Here is a 20,043-nt window from a genome sequence, read left to right as displayed (position 1 = left end):
TTAAAAAGTGGGAAAAACAGTGGACCAGATTGTTCTTCGCTTCTTCCTGAAGAAATGGTGACATCCCCAAGATCCTAATTGTACCGTCTGAGCAGCACGTATTGGGTGGGATTCTCTTGGATGTCTCCTTCATCTTTGATAGACCATCTACACCTTCACGTTTCCCTCCCCTGGGGTGTTTGCAAATTAAAATGAAAAGATGTACTAATGTGCAGAGCCTCAACAAGGCAGATGCCAGGGGGAAGCTGGGGGGGTGCCATATGCATTGCACTCTAGCTTCCAGCAGCTTTCCTCGTGAGCAGTGCCTAGTGTGTGAGTGTGTGTGTGTGTGTGTGAGATTTGCCAGGCTGGCATTTGGTGTATTGCTGGGTTTTGTTTTCTCTCCTACAGAGAGTAAATCATTTTTCACCCTGGGCCCCTGAATCTCTCTTTAGGAAAGGATTTTGTTTTCTGCTGGGCTGTGATAGGAAAAAAGGAAGAGACATTGTACTCTGTGCATGTGAGTACATGCTGAGCATTTCCCAGTATCTTGTATCAGGATATATTAAGACAAGGGGTTGCAACTGCAGGTATACTATTTGGCATAATATAAGCCTTGACTTTGGATAGTTTCTTAGGTCAGGGTCCCCCAGGAGCAAACCCTGAGACAAGTATTTGAGAACAAGCAGTTTATATGAGAGATGATCCCAGGAAACACCAGCAGGGTCACGAGTGGGCAGTGGAAAAGGTAAAGGCAGCCAATAAAGGCTGCATTATTGGGCAGGTCACTGCTGTGGCACCTGGGGCATGATCCACAGAGGAAGTCTGGGAGGCAGTGCAGAATATGTGCCTCAGCGTCTCTCCACCTGACGGGGGTGGGTGCTGGCCTGCTTTATTATGGGTTGAATTGTGTCCCCAGAAAAAAACATGTTGAAGTCCCCTAATACATGTAAATGTGACCTGATTTGAAAATAGGGTGGTTGCAGATGTAATTAGTTAAGATGAGGTCATACTGGAGTAGGATGGGTCCTTAATTCAACATGACTGGTGTCCTGATGAAGAGCACCATGTTAACAGACAGACTCACAGGGAGAGAGCGCCCATGTGCAGACAGAGGTGGCAGTGGGAGCTCTGCTGCCACAAGCCAAGGAAGGCCTGGAAGAAGCAAGGAAGGAAGAAGCAAGGATGAAGCAAGAAACCAGGAAGAAGCAAGGAATGATCCTCCTCTACAGGCTTTGAAGGGAGCATGGCCTTGCTAACACCTTGATTTTGGACTTCTGGCCTCCAAAACTGTAAGAGAATAAATTTCTCTTGTTTTAAGCCATCTGGTTTGTGGTGATTTGTTATGGCAGCCCCAGAAAACTAGTATGGTATGTATTTACCAACCCCCCTTGTCTACTATAAGAGCTACCTCCTCCAGCAGCCTTCCCCTCCTCACACCCCCATCACTGCCCTTTACAAACAGGCAGTCACAATCCCATGGCCAGGAAAAAAAAAACGCAGGCAGAGAGATAGCAAGAAACCTTCTAGAAGTGTGTGTCCAGGTTTAGAAAAATTTGCCATCAGATTTATAGCACTGATGGGCTCCCCCATATGACGAAGCAGCAATGCTCCTGGAGAAGTATGTCACAGAGAGTTCATCTAAAAAGAATCTGGTTAAGTAGCACAGGCAATTCTTGACTTAGCCAAGAGGAGGAGAACCAGGCCTTCCTTGATGGATAAAAGTCCTACGTGATTTTAGGTCTTATTTTTGCCTCTGCTGGGGCTCAGCCCACACCATCCCAAAATATGACTGGAGGAGACCACAATGTGCCACCCAAAAATACACCTCTTTGGCATATTTTGAGCTGATTATTCAGAGAAACTACAGACACAGGAATGGCTCTAAAAAGCTGTCCTTTTTACAAGGAAATTTACATCTAGAAAGGAAATCTACATTAGTAAAGTATCTGTATCAGGAAGAAGGCTGCTCAGAGGTAGGGATCTCAGAAGGAAAGCTGGTCAGCAGCCAGGATGCCTTCCCCACTCAGGAAAGGACATGGTCTCTAGTGAACCTGACAGACGACCAGATGGCCGCTGGCCTCCATATGCACAAACAATGAAAGTACACTGGAGCCCATTATGAAGAAGAAAGATGGTAACAAAGATTCAAATGGCATGAAAAAGAATCTTCAGTTTGTTGGCATTAATGGAGGTTATGCAACAACTTCAAGTGATGATTTCAGCACAGATGAAAGCTCTTCTTCTGAGTCAGATGACGAGTGTGATGTCATTGAGTGTCATTGAGTAGTATCCTCTTGAAGAAGATGAGGGTGAAGACACTTGGGGAATGGCCAAAGGGCACCATGCCATTAACATTGAAGGTTTCAAGTCAGCCAGGGTGGAAGATGAAATGCAGTTTCAAGAACGTGAACCTGAGAAGGTGAAAATCAGAGGGAGGTATAAATTAAGTGAAAAAATGTTGTCTGCTTGCAACTTACTGAAAAATAATATAAATGACCCCAAAGCTGTGACCAGCAAAGATATGAGGTTCTGTCTGAACACCCTCCAGCTCAAGTGGTTCTGCGTGTCCAGTCAGAAGTCAGCCATTGCAGCCACCCTGGGAGACTACAGAGCTGCTTTTGAGGCTACCTCCCTGGATGCCCTCTACTAGGTCATCAACTTGGCAGATGGCAACAGCAACACAGCCCTCCATTACAGAGTGTCCCACTCCAATTTTGAGATTGTGAAGCTGCTGTTGGACACCCACATGTGTAACGTGGATCACCAGAACAAGGGGCTATACCTTCATCATGCTGGCGGCCCTCGCAGCTGTGGAAGCAGAGGACATGCAGGTTGGGGAAGAACTCTGGCTGAAAGGTGAGCCTCAAAGCCAGTCAGCTGGGGCAGATGGCCCTCATGCTGCAGTCAGCTACTGTGCAGATCGGCATGGTGTATGGTCTGCCGGCCTGTGGGGCTCAGGTCAACCTCCAGGATGACAAGGGCTCCATGGTCCTCATTGTGCCGGCAAGCATGGGCACATGGAGATCATCAAGCTGCTGCTGGCCCAGCTGGGCTGCAACATCCACCTGGAGGACAATGGTGGCAGCATCATGCTCTCGACCGCCCTGGAAGTGGGGCACAAGGGCATCACTGTTCTTCTGTATGCCCACATCAGCTTTGCAAAAGCTCAGTCTCTGGGCACCCCTAGGCTTGGAATGAAGCCACAGAGTTTCATTTGATTGATTGTATGCAAATAGCCCTCCATTTTAATGCCACCATTAGCTGCCAACTGTGCCTGCTGGAGTGACAGACACTGAATGTGTATGTATTGTGCCTGAGCTCACCAGCAAACAGAAGCATAAAGCCCAGGGCTAAAGACTGAAGCTTTCACAGTGCAGAGACTGCCAGCCTGGGCACGCATGCCTCCTTTCTGGCCATCTTCTCTCTGCGTACGGTGCACTTTAACCTACTCTGTGTTGCTGTTGAGTCTCTGCTCTGTAATGTACAGCCATAGGGAATTGTGACCTGACCTGACCTGAATGGGCACCTGCTATTCCGTCTCTCCACTCCCAGACCACCACCACAGAGAAGTGTCAGGTTCTCATTGGCATCACGTTTTAAAATTTTTCCACAAATATTTATATTTACCAAACGTGGCACCGTTAGAAAGCTCTTCCAAAATTCCGTCCCAGCACAGTTTTGTTGATTTTTCTTGTATTATTTTGAAGTAAGAAAGTTGATCATCAGTAACTTCAGTCTGGGCTAGATAGAACTCTCAAAAAGTATGAAACTTACAAAAGAAAATATTTTCATTTGGTTTCATCTAGGTAGATGTAAATATGACTTTTTTAAAAAAAGAGTATATGAAATTGGCACAGTATTTTCAACTTTTATATTTCATACTAATTAAAGACATGAAGAACTACATGTAACATCATCATATTTTTGTTAATAATTGCACAATTCTGTATCTAACGATAAAGGTTGAATTGTGTTAGAGGAATTGGCTATGTATTTGCCTCTAGAGAAATATAGTGTAGTTCTCTGTATTTATGGATTCCTTTATACTGTGTCACATTTACTTTGGTCCTACATGTATTTAAATGTTTGAAGTGCCTTAGACTTCTGCCATATTTTCAAAATAAAATTTCATTAAGCTCTAAAAAAAAAAAAAAAAAAAAAGAAGGCTGCTGGATCACTTTGATTACCTGAGAGATTTTATCTGCATAACAGCACAACCTTTATTTATCATACAATTCCTCCTGCTACCTTCCCATAAGTGTGTCCCCCAGGAACCCCAAGCCCCCTATTCTCTTCTGTAGCTCAGGATGCTATAAAAACTTCAATCATCTGGCCCTTCTGAGTCTTCTATTGTGTGGGACTCCTGGGCCTATGCATGTAATTAAAATGTTTTTTTCTTCTGTTCATCTGCCTACTGTCAGTTTATTTCATAGACTTAATTATCCAACCTTCAGAGAGTAAAGAGAAGGTCTTACTCTCCTCTGCACCACCTTCCAGAGAATAACTCTTTACCAAAACTGTGAAAACGTAGAAATCAACCAAGTAGAAGCCACCAAGGGTGAGGAATTAAATGACAGGTAAAAAAAGGGAGAAGGGGAATTGTCCAACTGCATTGTCCTAAGAAGCTGCAGGAATGATTACGGCAGCAGCTAACACTTCCTATGCCATTGATATATACCAGGCACTGCTCTGTTTTGCATCAACTCTATCATCCTTGTAACAACTCAGTGAGACAAATATTTTATTGATGATCTTGAGGTTCAGAGAGGAAAAGTAACTTGCCCAAAGTCAGAGCTACTTAGTAACAGAGTCAGCAAGGTAAGAGCTCTACCTTTTTTTTTCTTTTTGAGACAGGACCTTACTCTGTCGCCTAAGCTGGAGTGCAGTGGCACGATCTCGGCTCAATGCAGCCTCAACTTCCAGGGCTCAAGTGATCCTCCCGCCTCGGCCTCCTGAGTAGGGAGGGACTATAGGCGCACAACACCATGCCTGGCTAATTTTTAAATTTTTTGTAGAGACGGGGTTTCGCCATGTTGCCCAGGCTGGTCTCAAACTCCTGAGCTCAAGCAAACCACCTGCCTTGGCCTCCCAAAGTGCTGAGATTACAAGTGTGAGCCACCATGCCTAGCCTCTCTCTCTCTCTCTCTCTCTCTCTCTCTCTCTCTCTCTCTCTCTCTATATATATATATATATATTTTTTTTTTTTTTTTTTTTTTTTTTTTTTTCTGAGAGAGAGTCTCGCCCTGTCACCCAGGCTGGAGTGCAATGCCTGATCTGCGCTCACTGCAACCCAAGTAGCTGGGATTACAGGTGCCCGCCACCATGCCCTGCTTTTTTTTTTTTTTTTGTATCTTTATTAGAGATGGGGTTTCACCATGTTGGCCAGGCTGCTCTCAAACTCCTGACCTCGTGATCTGCCGGCCTCGGCCTCCCAAAGTGCTAGGATTACAGCCGTAAGCCACCACGCCCGGCTGCCTCTATCTTCTTAAGGAGTAGAAATCCGACAAGATCTGAGGGGCCAGGGATCTGTCTTGACAATCCAGATGTTTTCACTCCCACCCCGGAATTCTTCCCATTATCCAAGCTTTCTTCTCAGCCCTGAAAAATGAACTTTGGCTGGCTACTTGTAGAGCTCTTTAGATAAAGGAATTTTTAAAGTAATATCTTATGATTGTTTTTGAAACAGGTTCTTCAAGCCCCTGTAATCTCTCTCAGCATGGGGGACTAGATGTCTTTTTCTAATCTATTTCTCTTTATATCCTGCACACTACTTCAAAAGGTTTGCTTTTTTATTCTATTATGCATTCAAAACCCAACAAATCCTAGGGCCATCTTTTGCAATTTACTTCAAAGAATAGATTTGAAAAGTCACACGCCTCTCTCTTTGCCCAAAAGAAGCTGAGAACAATGAAGCTTTTGGTCTCAGGTGAATCTTTTATTATTTCCAACTGAGACAAACATTTTTCCAAAGACAGTAGCACAGTCATTGTCATAAGCATGTTAATATGTCTATTTTGCAGAAAAGAATATGCTACAAGTCATGCAATTCACATTTTCAATAGCATTCTGACAGAAATTAAAGACATTTCCAATTGCGTCAAACATTTAATGAATAGTAAGTTCTACTTTCTGCCCTTGGGTAGATAAATGGTGTCTTTCAGTGAAGTGGTGAAAAACAGATCATGTGATGGCTGCTTCTTAACAGTGCCCACCGCTCCAGTGACAGTCAGCCTCTTTGGCTGAATTTCTTAGCTATCTTCTGTAGTTCCAAATCCATTGCAGCCAAGTTTTCAAGTTCTTTTTTCTGGAAAATACAGAAAAGCAGAGGCATGAGGTCCCGAACCAATTTCTTTTGCTGTAGTTTGATGGAGTATGAGTGGAAAGGGGAATTTTAGGCATGTTAGAAGCTGCATTAGTCAACCTACGTCAGTAACTCTCCAAGTGTGGTCCCCTGACCAGTGGCATCAGCCAGGAACTTGTCAGAAATGCAGATATTGGGGTCTCACTTGGGACCTACTAAATGAGGAACTGTGGGAGCTAGGAATCCCTCATGATCCTGAGGTACATTCAACTTTGAGAAGCACCAACCTACATAATCAATATTAGGACAAAAAACATTGTTTGGGTAGGTTCAGCTCCAATAGTGTTACCTCTCCCAGATACAAATTTCTGATGGCAGTAGGGCATGAAATAATAAAGATAGCAAACTAAATAGGCAAGCAAGTAAACTTCTCTATCACCTATTCTCCCTGCCTCAGGGAGAGAGTGATGAACAACAAGAGGACCAAGGGGAAGATACCAGAACAGTAGTTGTTAACGTTGGCTGAACGCTGCAATCATCTGGAAGCTTTAAAATATTCTGATGATCAGGCAGCACCCTAGGCACTAAGTAGACAGAATCTCTAACACAGTAATTTTTCACGCTCTCCAGGTGACCCCAGTGTGCAGACAAGGTTGAGAAGCGATGCAACCGAGTGAGGTGGACAAAGATGTGGACGATGGCTAGAGGTAGGTGGAAACCGACCCCCAAGGTGGCCTCCACTCCATTACTACAGCACCATTTTCATAGTGATTAATTCCCACCAATTTCTCCCCGTGAATATCGGATAGTCTTGAACATAATGTGCTAACATTGACCAGAGTAAGTACTTTTAAACAGAAGCCCCAGACCATACCTCGTCCTCTGTCAGGACTGTCTGGTCAGCCCTGTCCTTTTCATTTTCTGCCTCCTGGCGGGTGCTCACCGGCTCCTCAGAATCATAGAAGTCTGGAAACTCAGCTGACTTCTTCCTGTAGTGAAGGAGCTGGTCCAGTTGGGCCACCCTGTCATACTGCCTTTTCAGGTCCAGCTTGGGGACCCTGGCGAGGTTTCTCTTCTCATACCCCCAGTTCACATCCTCAGAGAAAGGTTTTTTCTCCCACCAATCATAGTTGTATTCTGGAAAGAAATTCTTCTCATTCAAGGTCAGCTCGTTTTCCTCCTCACCCTCGAGAAAATTGTCATTCATGTTGTCTCTTCTTTCAAAATGGCTGCTCTTCCACTGGAGAGGGTCGTAGTATGGGTTGAACAGTTCCCCTAATCTCTTCCTCTTTTCAGCTGTGTGATGGGAGCTATATTGTTTATCTTGAAACCTAGCTTCCTCCCTGTTTTCTTTAGTGTCCTGCAGGTCTCCCTGCTGCTGCCACTTCCCTGGGGCTCCTTCCTCACCATAGTTGAGATCATTTCTGTCCAGCTCTTTCCACGCACCTTGTGGACGCCTCCTTGCCTTGTCCATCTGGTTTTCTTGGACACGGTGGTGTCCTTCACCCAAGAACCTTTTCTCTTCTCTGGTGTCAGACATGAAATAGGCACGTGGCTCCCCTCCCCTGCCTCTGTGATGGCGTCCCTTTCCCGGCTCAAGGCCCCTCTCTTCCTCACTTTCTTCACCATATCCATGTGCCATGTTATCAAGCTCTAAGCTGGGGTAGTTTCTCTTGTCCTCCTCATCCCAACTCTCCTCACTCTGAGGTCTTGGAGCCCTGTATTCCTCACTTCCTCTGCCCCTATAGCGCTCCCACTCCAGGTCCTCAGGGGCCTGGACGCCTGGATAACCCTTTATTTCTTCTCCATATTCAGGTTCTTCCTCTGAAGCCCTGTAGTGGGTTGAATGGTGGTCCCTCTTTTCCCCTAAACTGGCCATGCCGACGTTTGACTCCTCAGATTCCTCCTGGGGGTGTCCCTTTTCCTCAGAGGGAAGACTCCCTCCTTGAGAGGACCTGTCGGGCCTGCTCCTCCCGTGGTAGTGTCTGGGCCTCATGCGTCGTTTGTCCACCTCGGAGGTGGCATCTTCCTCACCTTCCTCAGATTCTTCCTGGCTTCGCGGTTGGCCTTTAGACTCCTGGGGGTGATTCTCCCGGCTCCCTGCCTCCTCTCCACTCTCCTGGCTACTCTTCTCCCGGCTATGTGTCTTCTCCTGAGAGTGCCCGGCAGCATGTGTTTCCGACCTGGCCACTAACTCCTCTTTTTTTATAGCTGAAGCCTGGTTTCTTTCATTGAGAAAAGCGTTTTGTGTCTCTCCTGGCTCTTCAAGGTGTTTCTCTTCACTGCTATCTTCCCCTCGCTCCCCTTTTTGATAGTTCTCTCCCTCCTCCTCCTCCTCCTCATCCTCTCTCTGGCTCTTCTCAGAATGGCGTGTCTTCACTTCTTTGGAGACTTGGCTGTCGGAGGGATAGAGGCTCCACTGGGGCTCATCCGCTCGCTCTCGGCTGTGCCCGCCTCCCTCTGCCCATTTCTCTGTGTCTGCCTTTGTTGGGCCTTGGACGTCCTCCTCCCCTGGGGCTCCTGCCTCTTCCCTGCTGGAGGACTCGTGGGCTTCCGAGGCATCAGCTGGGTCTCTTAACAATCTTACTTCAAACTTTGTGTTTTCATTTTCAGTTGTCTCTTTGTCTTTGACGTCTTTTCTACCTATAATGAAAATGAAGAGTAGGTATAACTTCAGAATTGCTTGTGGTTCCACAAGCACCAGCCTCAGTAATCACTACAAATCCTGATGACACTGAAAATTGCTTGGATAATTATTTAAGTTAATGAAGAATATATTCAGATTCCTTTTGAAAGTAAATGCTATGAAAGCTCCTTGACTGTGTTTAAATCTGGTAACAAACTGTCTACATTTTTATGTCTTCATAATGCCCAGCCAGCTTCTCTCATTGGTACTACCAATGATCAAACTGAAATCGAGATATAGATTTATGAAATATTAGAATTTAGAGGCAGAAAACATCTTAGAATTCATCTAATCCAGTCCAACCTCTTCTTTTTGCAGACATTGAGACTCAGCATGGTATAATCCAAGACCATTCTTTCCATATTTTCTTCAAGTAGGAGTTAAAAAGTTAGCATTATGTGAATGGCTCTAACAATAATCCAGCTAGATAGTTAACTAGCCAAAATAAGAAATATCAAGATTCAAAGGAGGATTTAAACATTTGAAATTATTAGTTTATATCAGACTTTTATTATCCAATCAACTGTAGACTCAACCTAGCAGTATGTGATATATAACTTAGTAGCTGGTGATAAGGGTGTACATTTCTTGCCTGAGAAAACTGCACGTCAGTGGAAAGGGCCATTTCTTTTTTCACTCAGGTTCCATCCACCCAACATGTTCTCAGATGTTGGGGACAGACTTCAGCACAGTGAGTTATCTTTGTGTTTCCAGAGTCAGAGTACATGGTATAACTGATATTTTAATTGAATGCTGTTCTCGTCCATCTTTTCCAAATATCAGTAGCTCCTTTACTAAGTCCTCCTTAATTCAAGGGCACCCCATGAAAGGAGATAGGCAGTTAGCACTGTCTCAGTTGTTAGCTGGGAGGGCTTGGATTTCAACCTATGTCACAGAGTTCAGATAAAATGCCTGAAACCAAGGCCACTGACAGCTTTGGGTCTACACTGCAGGTACCATAAGCCCAAGTGCTGTTGAGCACTTGAAATGTGGCTGGTCCGATCTGAGACATGCTACATATGTAAGATACACATCAGACTTCTGAGAATAAAGAATAATGTGAAATAATCTCAACAATTTTTATATCATTATATGTTGAAATAATATTTTGGATGTATTGGATAATATATATTTCAAGTAGATCAGATTTATAAAATTATATATCAAAAAAATTGGATAAAAATAAAATATATTATTGAAATTAATTTCCACCTGTCTCTTTTTACTTTTTAAATGTGGTTACTATAAAATTTGAAATTATATTTGTGGCTCACATTATATTTCTATTGGGTGGCACTGATAAGTTATTTTGAAATGATATTTGCAAAATGGAAAAAAATTATTTATTTTGTAAAAATGTCCAAGAAATAGTGGACTCTCTGTACCTCTCTGTTAAAAGTCCAGTCTGGCATGATAATAACATTCTCATGTTTATGAGGCAATGAAAATGTCCCTGGCCTTTTCCAGACATCTGAGGGAAGGCTCATCTGTCACCAGTCTCTTTGCCTCTTAAAAGCCAGTGGTGGTGTGTATAGCATTGGGGCATGGCTAGCCAGATGGGCACAGGGAAGCATGGTGGCTCTGGGCAGTGCTATTGACTAGATGTTTGTGTGATTCCAAAATGTTGAAGCCCTAATCCTCAATGTGATAGCACGTGGAGGTGGGGGCCTCTGAGAGGTAATTAGGTCATCAAGGTAGAGCCCTTACAATGGGATTAGTGCCCTAAGAAAGGAGATATGAGAAAGAGATGATTTCTGTCTCCACCAGATGAGGATACAGTGACAGAAGGCAGCCATCTACAAGCCAGGAAGTGGGCCCTCATAAGACATTCTGATCTTGGACTTCCAACTGCTGTAACTGTGAAAAATAAATGTTAGTTGTTTAAGCCATCCAGTCTATGGTATTTGATATAGCAGCCCAAGCTGACTAAGACAGACAGATACTGATGTCATTCTGAGAGCTGGTTGAAATAGAGCTGATCAGACAAGATCTCAGCCTCCAGGGGCCGAGTCACTGTGGTCCCTTTCCTACTGTCTACTGGTTTGTGGGTCTTAAGTGTCAGGAACAGAAGTATTTTTATTTTTTCCCAATTAAATATGTACTGCCTGAGCAGCATGTGCCTGAGGCTTAGCTCTTCCTACTAAATTTAGCTTTAAGCCCCCGCAGGTGGGCCTGGAAGAGGGCTGTGATTAGCAGCACACACTCACTGTCAATCTGTAAAATCAAGGTGTGAAGCTCACACTTACTTTCAAGCGAAAACAGGGAAATGCATCTGTCATGCTGTAAGGATGACCAGATCAACCCTAGTCAAAGAGATTCTTGTACCTGTTAAGAAATTAGACTACGTCTTCCCTGAGGTCTCTTAAATCCATAAAACAATGATTCTGTCCTACTCCCCAAATACTCATTTGCTCAGTGAGTATATGCTGACTCTGAGACATGCAAGTAGGAGTGGGAGTGGAGATGGGCGTGGGGTGGAACAGTGGCTGTATAAAGGCATTCATCCAACCAGTTGGGCAAAAGCTCCACCAGTCTTCTGATCAGTTTACGACATGCCAAAATGAGAGAGAGAACTGGAATAGGATAAAAGTTGCAAACTGGTGCATCAGAGGTAAATTCTGTTTGACCTAAACAGCAGTTTTAGTACATTTGAATTCAGAGGCAATATGAAAATACCAGATGTCTTTTAAAAATCAAAATTTTAACTTCTTTTGAAAAATCCCAAGATTTGACAACATAGTCTGTATTTCTCCATAACGGGATTAGAGCTGAGAATTACCTGCTCCCTCTCAGAAAAGGCATGTGCCCTCCAGTCTGTGAGTCACTTCCTGTCCTGCCTTACACTTTTGTGTTATTTGTCTGTCTAGCCCTGGCTGGTGTTTAAGGCTCAACCACAGAAGAGCTCTTAAACCTTCGCCATCTCAGCATTCTGTCACTCTCTGGGTATAACATCTCCAGGATCCTTAGATACATTTGATTTTTCCCAGTTTCCCTACGTCTCTCTCAACAGACATCAAAAGACCTCAGGGCATAATCAGGGCTGGAGCAGAGGCTAGAGTTACTAAGGGCTAAGATCTTGGCAGGCAGGCATAGGCAACTTTTCCTAAGCAATTGTGGTTCTTTCGTGAGCTGATGGGACAGACCCCTCACTTTTGCATTGGTCTAGTAAACAAAGGAAGGGAAAGGGAGATACCAAGACGGGTTTGCCAAAAGGAGCAGCCTTTACTCTCTGCCTAGTGACCCACTCTGCTCTTACTCACTTCCTGTAACTGCTGGAAAAAAGAAGTTGGAAAGAAACTCAGAAAGAGGTATGTGAGCTGGGAGTGGTAGGAAAACTTCCATCCACTGTTTCTAGGGTCCCTAAAGGCTCAGGCCCCCACAGCTACCATTGTTACCTGAAGCCCCCAAAGATTGAATTAATTCAGGTTGCTCTTTTTTTTTTTTTTTTTTTTAGACAGAGACTCACTCTGTCACTGAGGCTGGAATGCCGTGGGGCGATCTCGGCTTACTGCAACCTCCACCTTCTGGGCTCAAGCGATTCTCCTGCCTCAGCCTCCCGAGTAGCTGGGACTACAGGCGTGTGTCACCACACCCGGCTAATTTTTTGTATTTTTAGTAGAGATGGGGTTTCACTGTGTTAGACAGGATGGTCTTGATCTCCTGACCTTGTGATCCGCCCGCCTCAGCCTCCCAAAGTGCTGGGATTACAGGTGTGAGCCACTGCGCCTGGCCTCAGGTTACTCTTTTGGCCAATCACTATTTGCTTTTTACCATTTCATGCATGAGGGCTCATGTATAGCTATAGCAAGAGAGTCTTGTCTGGCAGCGAGAGGTGTTTTTTTGGTGTTTTTTTTTTTTGACAGAGCCTCACTCTGCCACCCAGGCTGTATCCAGGCTGGAGTGCAATGCCACGATCTCAGTTCACTGCAACCTCTGCTTCCCAGGTTCTAGTGATTCTCCTGCCTCAGCCTCCCGAGTAGCTGGGATTACAGGCGCCCACCACCACACCCAACTAGTTGTTGTATTTTTAGTAGAGATGGGGTTTCACCATATTGGCCAGGCTGGTGGCAATGAGAGATTTTTTTTTTTTTTTTTTTTAGATGGAGTCTTACTCTTGTTGCCCAGGCTGGAGTGCAATGGTGCAATCTTGGCTCACTGCAGTCTCTGCCTCCCAAGTTCAAGCGATTCTCCTGTCTCGGCCTCCTGAGTAGTGGGATTACAGGCGCCTGCCACCATGCCTGGCTAATTTTTTTTTTTTTTTTTTTGTATTTTTAGTAGAGACAGGGTTTCACCATGTTGGCCAGGCTGGTCTCAAACTGCTGACCTCAGGTGATCCACCTGCCTCGGCCTCCCAAAGTGCTGGGATTACAGGTGTGAGCCACTACGCCCACCTGAAAGATTTTTAAAGGTGAAAAAATAAGATAAAATCTACTGTTCCCAGCCTGACTAAAAGTTTAAAAGCAGAGGACAGTGTTGAAGAGGGCAGTGTTTTCTGGATTTGTTTGAATCAGTGTGGCTTCATGCATAACAGAGACTGCATAGTCTTGTAAAATTGACCTCATAATGTCAATTTCCAATGGGTACTGCTTATATTACTGTTCAAATTTTATTTTCAGCAGAAATGGTTTCATATTGAGAACACTTCACAGGCTGGACTCAGAAAGCCATTAGTCTGCCTCACTGGAATGCACTGCCTCTACCTGAAACCGTTCCAGTTCTCAGGCCTGGAACTCCTGGTACCATTTGGTGGTACCTTCTATTCAAGTAAGCTGTGCAGTAAAATATCTTAGCTAATTTGTTGTGTAAATAGGCCAGAATTTTAAGTCACCTTTCTAAGTTTCTTGCTTCTCAGCTTCCTGATTCTCACTGTCAGAAGAGCAAAAGGCAAAGAGAAGAATGATTTTTAAATCTCCCTCTGTCATTGTCCAACACTTCCATAACCCCCTCCTCATCTAATCACAAACCAGCATTTCCCAAACCCCCTCCACCCAAATGAAGTCCTGTTCTAAAAATCCAAAGTATGGAACCAAGGAATTTAAGAATGGACAGACATCTGAAAGACTATCACTGAGTTCAACTCCTTCATTTTACTTTGAGGAAAAGAGAGGCAAAGGGTCTTTCCTATAGTTACACAGCTGCGAAGTGGTAAAGCAGGAACTAGGAGTCATATCTTCTGTCTCCCAGATACTGGCCTAGTCAATCAATACTCTTCCTAGTGCATTATGCCCCCAGGTCATTTGTAGATAAAGTAGAAAGTGATGTGGAGGGAGTAGGAACAAGGATCACTACAGCGACCAAGATCTGCCTGCAGTGTGGGACACTTACTTGTCTTCAGGACTTGGCGGCACTCAGGGGTGATGGGTGGAGTGCTGGACTTCGACAAGGCATTTGAGAGGACCTCAATGATGCAGCGAGTCACCTGGGGGGAAACCCGAAAGCAGGTTGGAGAAGCTGGTATCACTGGATGACAGACTACTCAACCCAGAGCTGCTGTCAAGGAAGACTTGATTACGTGACCTGCGCTGATGCAGTATTCTTAGGGCGGAGATACAGATTTACAGGAACAGAATGAAATCTTCCAAACTTCTACACAGAACAATGCAAGAAGGCACTGAGTTGGGATTATCTGGAGAAGGGAAATAAACACCCATTTCTGAACCAATGGCACAGCTATCCTCAGGGGTGCTAAACCATCCTGACAGGAGATAGGAGCTCAGTGCAGGAGGGGCATCCCTTGCTCACATTCTGTCAGCAATGAAAACCTGGCTTTGTAAGATTATGTCGTGCGTGTGTTTGGTTTGGTATAATAGGGACTGGGAGAATCTAGAGTCTAGATACAAGTCTAGATTCTAAGATTGACATTGCAACTTACCATTTCTTCATTGTGGTTCCTGTTATCCACTGGCATGGAATTGACAGCTTTGAAGGAGAAAAAGAATGGAAAATGACTTGAGTTGGTTTTTGAAAGCTGTGTGACCCCAACTGACAAAATCACCCCACATTAGTTGTTGTTTTTCCCCTGGCAATGTCTTAAATATATTTGGAAACAAATGCTATTTTAGATCCGGTATAAATCAAATCCAGACCACAGACAAGGAGGGCACTTCTGGGGAACCAGAAATGTCCCATTTTTTAATCTCAGTGCTGGTTACACAGGTGTGCATATTAAGCTGTATACTCATGATCTGTTCCATTTTCTATATATTTTATTTCAATTAAAAGTTTAAGCTAGGGCTAGGTGCGGTGGCTCATGCTTGTAATCCCAGCACTTTGGGAGGCCAAGGCTGGTGGATCACAACATCAGGAGATTGAGACCATCCTGGCTAACATGGCAAAACCCTGTCTCTACTAAAACTACAAAAAATTAGTCAGGCGTGGTGGCATGCACCAGCTACTGGGGAGGCTGAGGCAGGAGAATTGTTTGAACCCAGGAGGCGGAGGTTGCAGTGAGCCAAGATCGTGCCACTGCACTCCAGCCTGGGTGACGGGGCCAGACTGCGTCTCAAAAAAAAAAAAAAGTTTAAACCAAACTAAGTCTAATAAAACAAGAATGCCCTCCTTGGTCCTTCTCTGCCTACCCCAAATAGGTAAAGATCTGTGGCTCTCTCTCCGTATCTCTGTTTCCAAACATATATCCTCCCAAAACTTACTTCCTTGACAAAAACATGGTTATGGACGTCTTCCATAATTAATTACCTCATTTTTTACCCGCAAGGCCTTTGCCTGAACAAGCTCGTTTATGCATCCGTATCAACATTGTGTTTCTCTTTCTCCACACTGTTTGCAACCACGTAAAGAACATGGCAGATATCTAACCCTCCTAGTACAGCATCAAGTCCATAATATTATATGCAAATTGGTGTTTAACCATTGGTTTATAAGAATATTTTAAAAGAAAAATTTTAATTTATTTCAATAAAATTTCATGGGATTCTGCCTATCTTAAAACAGTGTTTGAAGTTGCTTTGTCTTCTTCAAAATGCTTCAGGTAATTTTAATTTTTCAGTGCCATTTTTTTTTCTCTCTCAAAGCTGCTTTGATTCTTTTTTCACTTTGACTTTGTTCTAAGCCCTTTCTATTAGAACAGCCCAAAGCATTTACATGTAAGTCCATCTCTACAGTTCTCCTGGCATTCCTGTAGCAGGCAACTGAACAGGAGAAGCCAGTGCAGAAAATTCTTCTAAGTCGCTGAGAAGAGAGTAGAGCTAGCTGGGGCAAGTTCTCAGACATCAGACATGAAAGCTATTCAAATGCAGCAACCTGACCTTTCCTTGCAAAATGCTTTGCTCTAAGCATACATATCATGGGGCTCAACCTGGAAACAAAACACCTATTCATTTACTTACTTTACTAAATTTTTCTTTTCAAAGCATGATCTGGGATCACTTCAACTGTTTCAAGAAGCCCAAAGTTATGCTATGAAGACCCCCAAGTTCTTCCTGAAATGCTTATCAGGCAAGATCCAGTTGGCCCACTTTTGGTACCCAAGGTCCAGTATACTCAACTGTTCTTTCATCCTCCAAATGGCTACTTGAGAACACACCCATTTCAGCACTTTCTCTTTCCGCCGGAAATCTGTAATATCTTCTGCAAATAAATGACTGCGAGAGAATAACTCCCCTAATAAATCAGATGACTCTTAAAAAATGCAGCTTTACTAAGCCTTCTTGATGATGCAGTTTCTTGCTAATACTTTCCCTTTTTTTCACAAATGTAAAATAGATGTTTTTATTAACTACTGGTATTGCTGAAGTATTAATAGTTACCAGATTTGGGGGCAGAGAAAGATTTTTCTTTTATTACTCTAGACAACTTGTAGCTTAGGTTTGTATTTATGAAACCGTTGTTTCTCTGACTGAGGCTCTTCAGATCTCTTTCTGATGAAAAAAAAACTAGGGTCTGCTTTTGAACATACATTATACATCTTGGTGAGACATCTAGGTGCTTCTGTATTTTTCCGGTAAAATTTGTGACAACAAGGTAATAGCCAAAGGCACGTGGTCATCCTTAAAGTAGTTCAACTTACTTTCGCATACAGTAAGATTCAGGTGGCACAACAGAAAATCTAATGCTCTTTGTAGGGATATAAGAAAAAAAAAAAGAAAACCTACTGCTCGTGTTAAAAGTAAAGCAATCAAATGGTAGAAAAATTATTAAATAATCTGGTAAATCTGAGAGTAACTTCTGATGTATTAATATCTAATACTGTTAAGGTTTGATACCGGATTGAAAATATAACTGTAAAATAAGTTAAACAAGCTCTTCTGAATTTAGAAACCATTTTCCCGGCCAGGTGCAGTGGCTCATGCCTGTAATCTCAACACTTTGGGAGTCCGAGGCTGGCGGATTACCTGAGGTCAGGAGTTCGAGACCAGCCTGGCCAACATAGTGAAACCCCCATCTCTACTAAATATACAAAAAAATTAGCTGGGCGTGGTGACACACACCTGTAATCCCAGCTACTCGGGAGGCTGAAGCAAGACAATTGCTTGAGCCCGGGAGATGGAGGTTGCAGTGAGCTGAGATTGCACCACCGCACTCCAGCCTGGCCAACAGAGCAAGACTCTGTCTCAAAAAAAAAAAAAAAAGAGAAAAGAAAAGAAAAGAAAAAGAAAGATAAAGAAACCATTTCACCTAGAATAATATGGATATCATTTTACTACTTCCCTTATATTAATTTTTAGAGTGCACAATAGCTTCCATAGAAGGTTGTGCATATCTTTCAGAAGTTCTTAAGGATAAGTGAATGAGCTAGATGGTTTCTTGAGGCTTCCCCCAGCCCTGTAATTTTGCAAATTACCAGCTCTACTTGAAGTCTAACATCTCTCATTGCCAGAGGCTGTGGGGAGGTGGGAATGGAGAGGTGCTTGCTAATGGGTTTGTGGTATCTTTCTGGGGTGATGAAAATGTTCTGAAATTTGATAGTGGTAATAGTTGCACAATCTGTGAATATACCAAAAACCACTGAATTATATAATTTAAAAGGGTGGATTATATGATATACAAATTAAGCTCAATTTTTAAAAAGATTATGTCTTCATTTTAGCTGCTATTAAAATATAAACTTTTATTTAAAATATTCTGTTACATAAGAGATCTGTAAGTATTGTACCACAATAGTTAAATCATTCCCACAAATGTCACTGTTTTTGTGGTCTACAGCCTCCTAAGCAAAGCAATTCTTTTCTGAAAGTATTTTGACCAGAAATAATTATAAATATTCATTTGATTTTCTTTAATGAAATTGAGAACATTTATTGACAATTTGTGAGAATGACAAGAATTTTAGCAAATTCTGAATGTATATAGTTTACAATAAAATTAATTACGACTGGCTTTCATTTTGTTTCTACCTTTTGGATCTAGTAATTGCTGCCAATAAAAGCTTCACATTCATGGATGGCAGTATCTCAATTCTAGGTAGGAGTCTCAATCTCAGATATGGACAATTTTCTAAATCATTAAAACAGCTGAAGAAAACCTGTAGTTTAATTTGGTGCTAGTATACTTACTTCTCAATAGTCTCAATATCTCAATACGCATAGGTGACTCGACTTCAACACACACACACACATTTCAGATCTTCAGAGATCATTTGTTTGAGATTCAGGGTAGTTTGAAAGATTAATCCTACAATCTTCCCTACAAAAGGGAAACAGTCAAATATCTACTACTTAAAATTCAATCCTCCTAAATTGGCTAAAACATTTTTTTTTTTTACTACTCCAAAGGTACTTTTGTGGTTATTTTGTACTCTAATAATTTTCCTGGAGTACAGAAGTCAAAATACTGCGGTTTCCATTCATAACTAAAAAATGAGGAGTACATGTTCTCAGGACTGCTGAGGCTTTCACAGGTTAAAAAAAAATAATTCCTTTGAGTGTGAAATTAGAAATTACCTGTCCCTAGAGATGGAAATACAAAATAGAGGAACATATTATATTAAACTTGTACATACATGAGCACACATACACATACATTATATATGGACAAGTTAAGAAAAGGGATATATCTTATATATATATGGGACTCACTTTTATCTCATCATACTTACATGACAATAACAATAATAAGGGAAATTATGCAGGCACTAAATAGCATCATACGTGTATTCCTGCCTCTCTGTAGTCGCCTGGCTTTAAAAAGCCAAACAGATACAGAATCAGACAACAGAATCTCTCTAGACGGGCAGAGAGAGTGTGACATCTTAGAAGCGAATACAAAATGTGGGGTTTCCTTGCAGGTATGGCACGTTTTCTTCCTTCCTATCTAGAGGAAAACTCAGATACAGAAAGACTGAGGCTCCCCTGGTTGGGCTAGGAAGCCCTCTAGCTTTTTCCAAGTCAAACGGGTGGGAGGAGCTGAAGGAAAACACCCAGGGAGGAGAAGAAACGAAGCAAGAGATAAACCTTCCCCTCAACCCTCCCTCTCTCCCGGGATCCGCCAGCCTGGCTGCGGGAGCGGCGGGGAAGAGCGAGGCTGGCGCTGTCCGCGGTGCTGACCGGCCCGCCGCGCCCACTCACCCGCCAGCCCCACGGCTCCCAGGAGGCTGAGAAGCAGCGTTGGCTGCATGGCCCCGCTCGCCGGCCCCTGTGCGGAGAGGAAGATGGCGGCTGGACCGGAGAAGCGAGGCGCAGGAGGAAGGCGCGATGGAGCGGCCCCGGAAAACCAGCGTGCCTCCTGGTCCCCGCGGTGTGGCGCGGCTGGCGCAGGCCCCGCTCTTTTAAAGGGCAGGCGGGGGCCGCAGGGCCGGGAGGGGCGGGCAGCCAGGAGCGGGCGCCCCCTAGCTCAGCCCTGACGTCACGAAGCAGCACCCCCAGGCGGCGACGCAAATGGGCGGAAATTTACGCCAGTCCAGTCGCCTGGTGTGCAGGGTCTGGAGCGGGGGTGGGGGAAAGGCGGGCCAAAGAATGGACGGGCGAGGGGAGTAGTGCAGATCTGAGATGGTAGGGGAGGCGGGAGGTCCGGCTTCGAGTGCCTCAGCCTGCTCCCCATCTCCCCCCACACACCATCAAATCTAAAACCGTGTGTTTGAGACTATATGCCTGTGTGCTGAGATGTGTGCGTGACGAGG

General features: G+C 43.7%; 1 protein-coding gene and 1 pseudogene across 2 annotated transcripts; one reads left to right on the top strand and one right to left on the bottom strand.

The window, feature by feature from the left end:
• Positions 1-673: 673 nt before the first annotated feature.
• Positions 674-3,200, top strand: LOC101152528 (KN motif and ankyrin repeat domain-containing protein 1-like; annotated as a pseudogene).
• A 2,696-nt stretch (positions 3,201-5,896) lies between these two features.
• CHGB (chromogranin B) lies at positions 5,897-19,835 on the bottom strand. Of its 2 annotated transcripts, XM_019017422.3 has the most exons (6): positions 19,493-19,572; positions 16,475-16,570; positions 14,842-14,888; positions 14,295-14,388; positions 7,158-8,926; positions 5,897-6,286 (listed from the first exon to the last, which is right to left on the bottom strand). In XM_019017422.3, the coding sequence occupies exons 3-6, from the start codon at positions 14,875-14,877 to the stop codon at positions 6,209-6,211; spliced, it is 1,977 nt and encodes a 658-aa protein (XP_018872967.1). In that variant the 5' UTR covers positions 14,878-14,888; positions 16,475-16,570; positions 19,493-19,572; the 3' UTR covers positions 5,897-6,208. The 2 variants fall into 2 exon arrangements, with proteins under 2 accessions (XP_018872967.1, XP_004061829.1); XM_004061781.4 differs by lacking the exon at positions 16,475-16,570 and having other exon boundaries at positions 19,493-19,835.
• Positions 19,836-20,043: the final 208 nt, after the last annotated feature.

Source organism: Gorilla gorilla, chromosome 21 (genome assembly GCF_029281585.2).
Source record: "Gorilla gorilla gorilla isolate KB3781 chromosome 21, NHGRI_mGorGor1-v2.1_pri, whole genome shotgun sequence".
In the NCBI taxonomy this organism is placed as follows: domain Eukaryota; kingdom Metazoa; phylum Chordata; class Mammalia; order Primates; family Hominidae; genus Gorilla; species Gorilla gorilla.
This window is presented reverse-complemented; position numbering and strand designations above follow the sequence as displayed.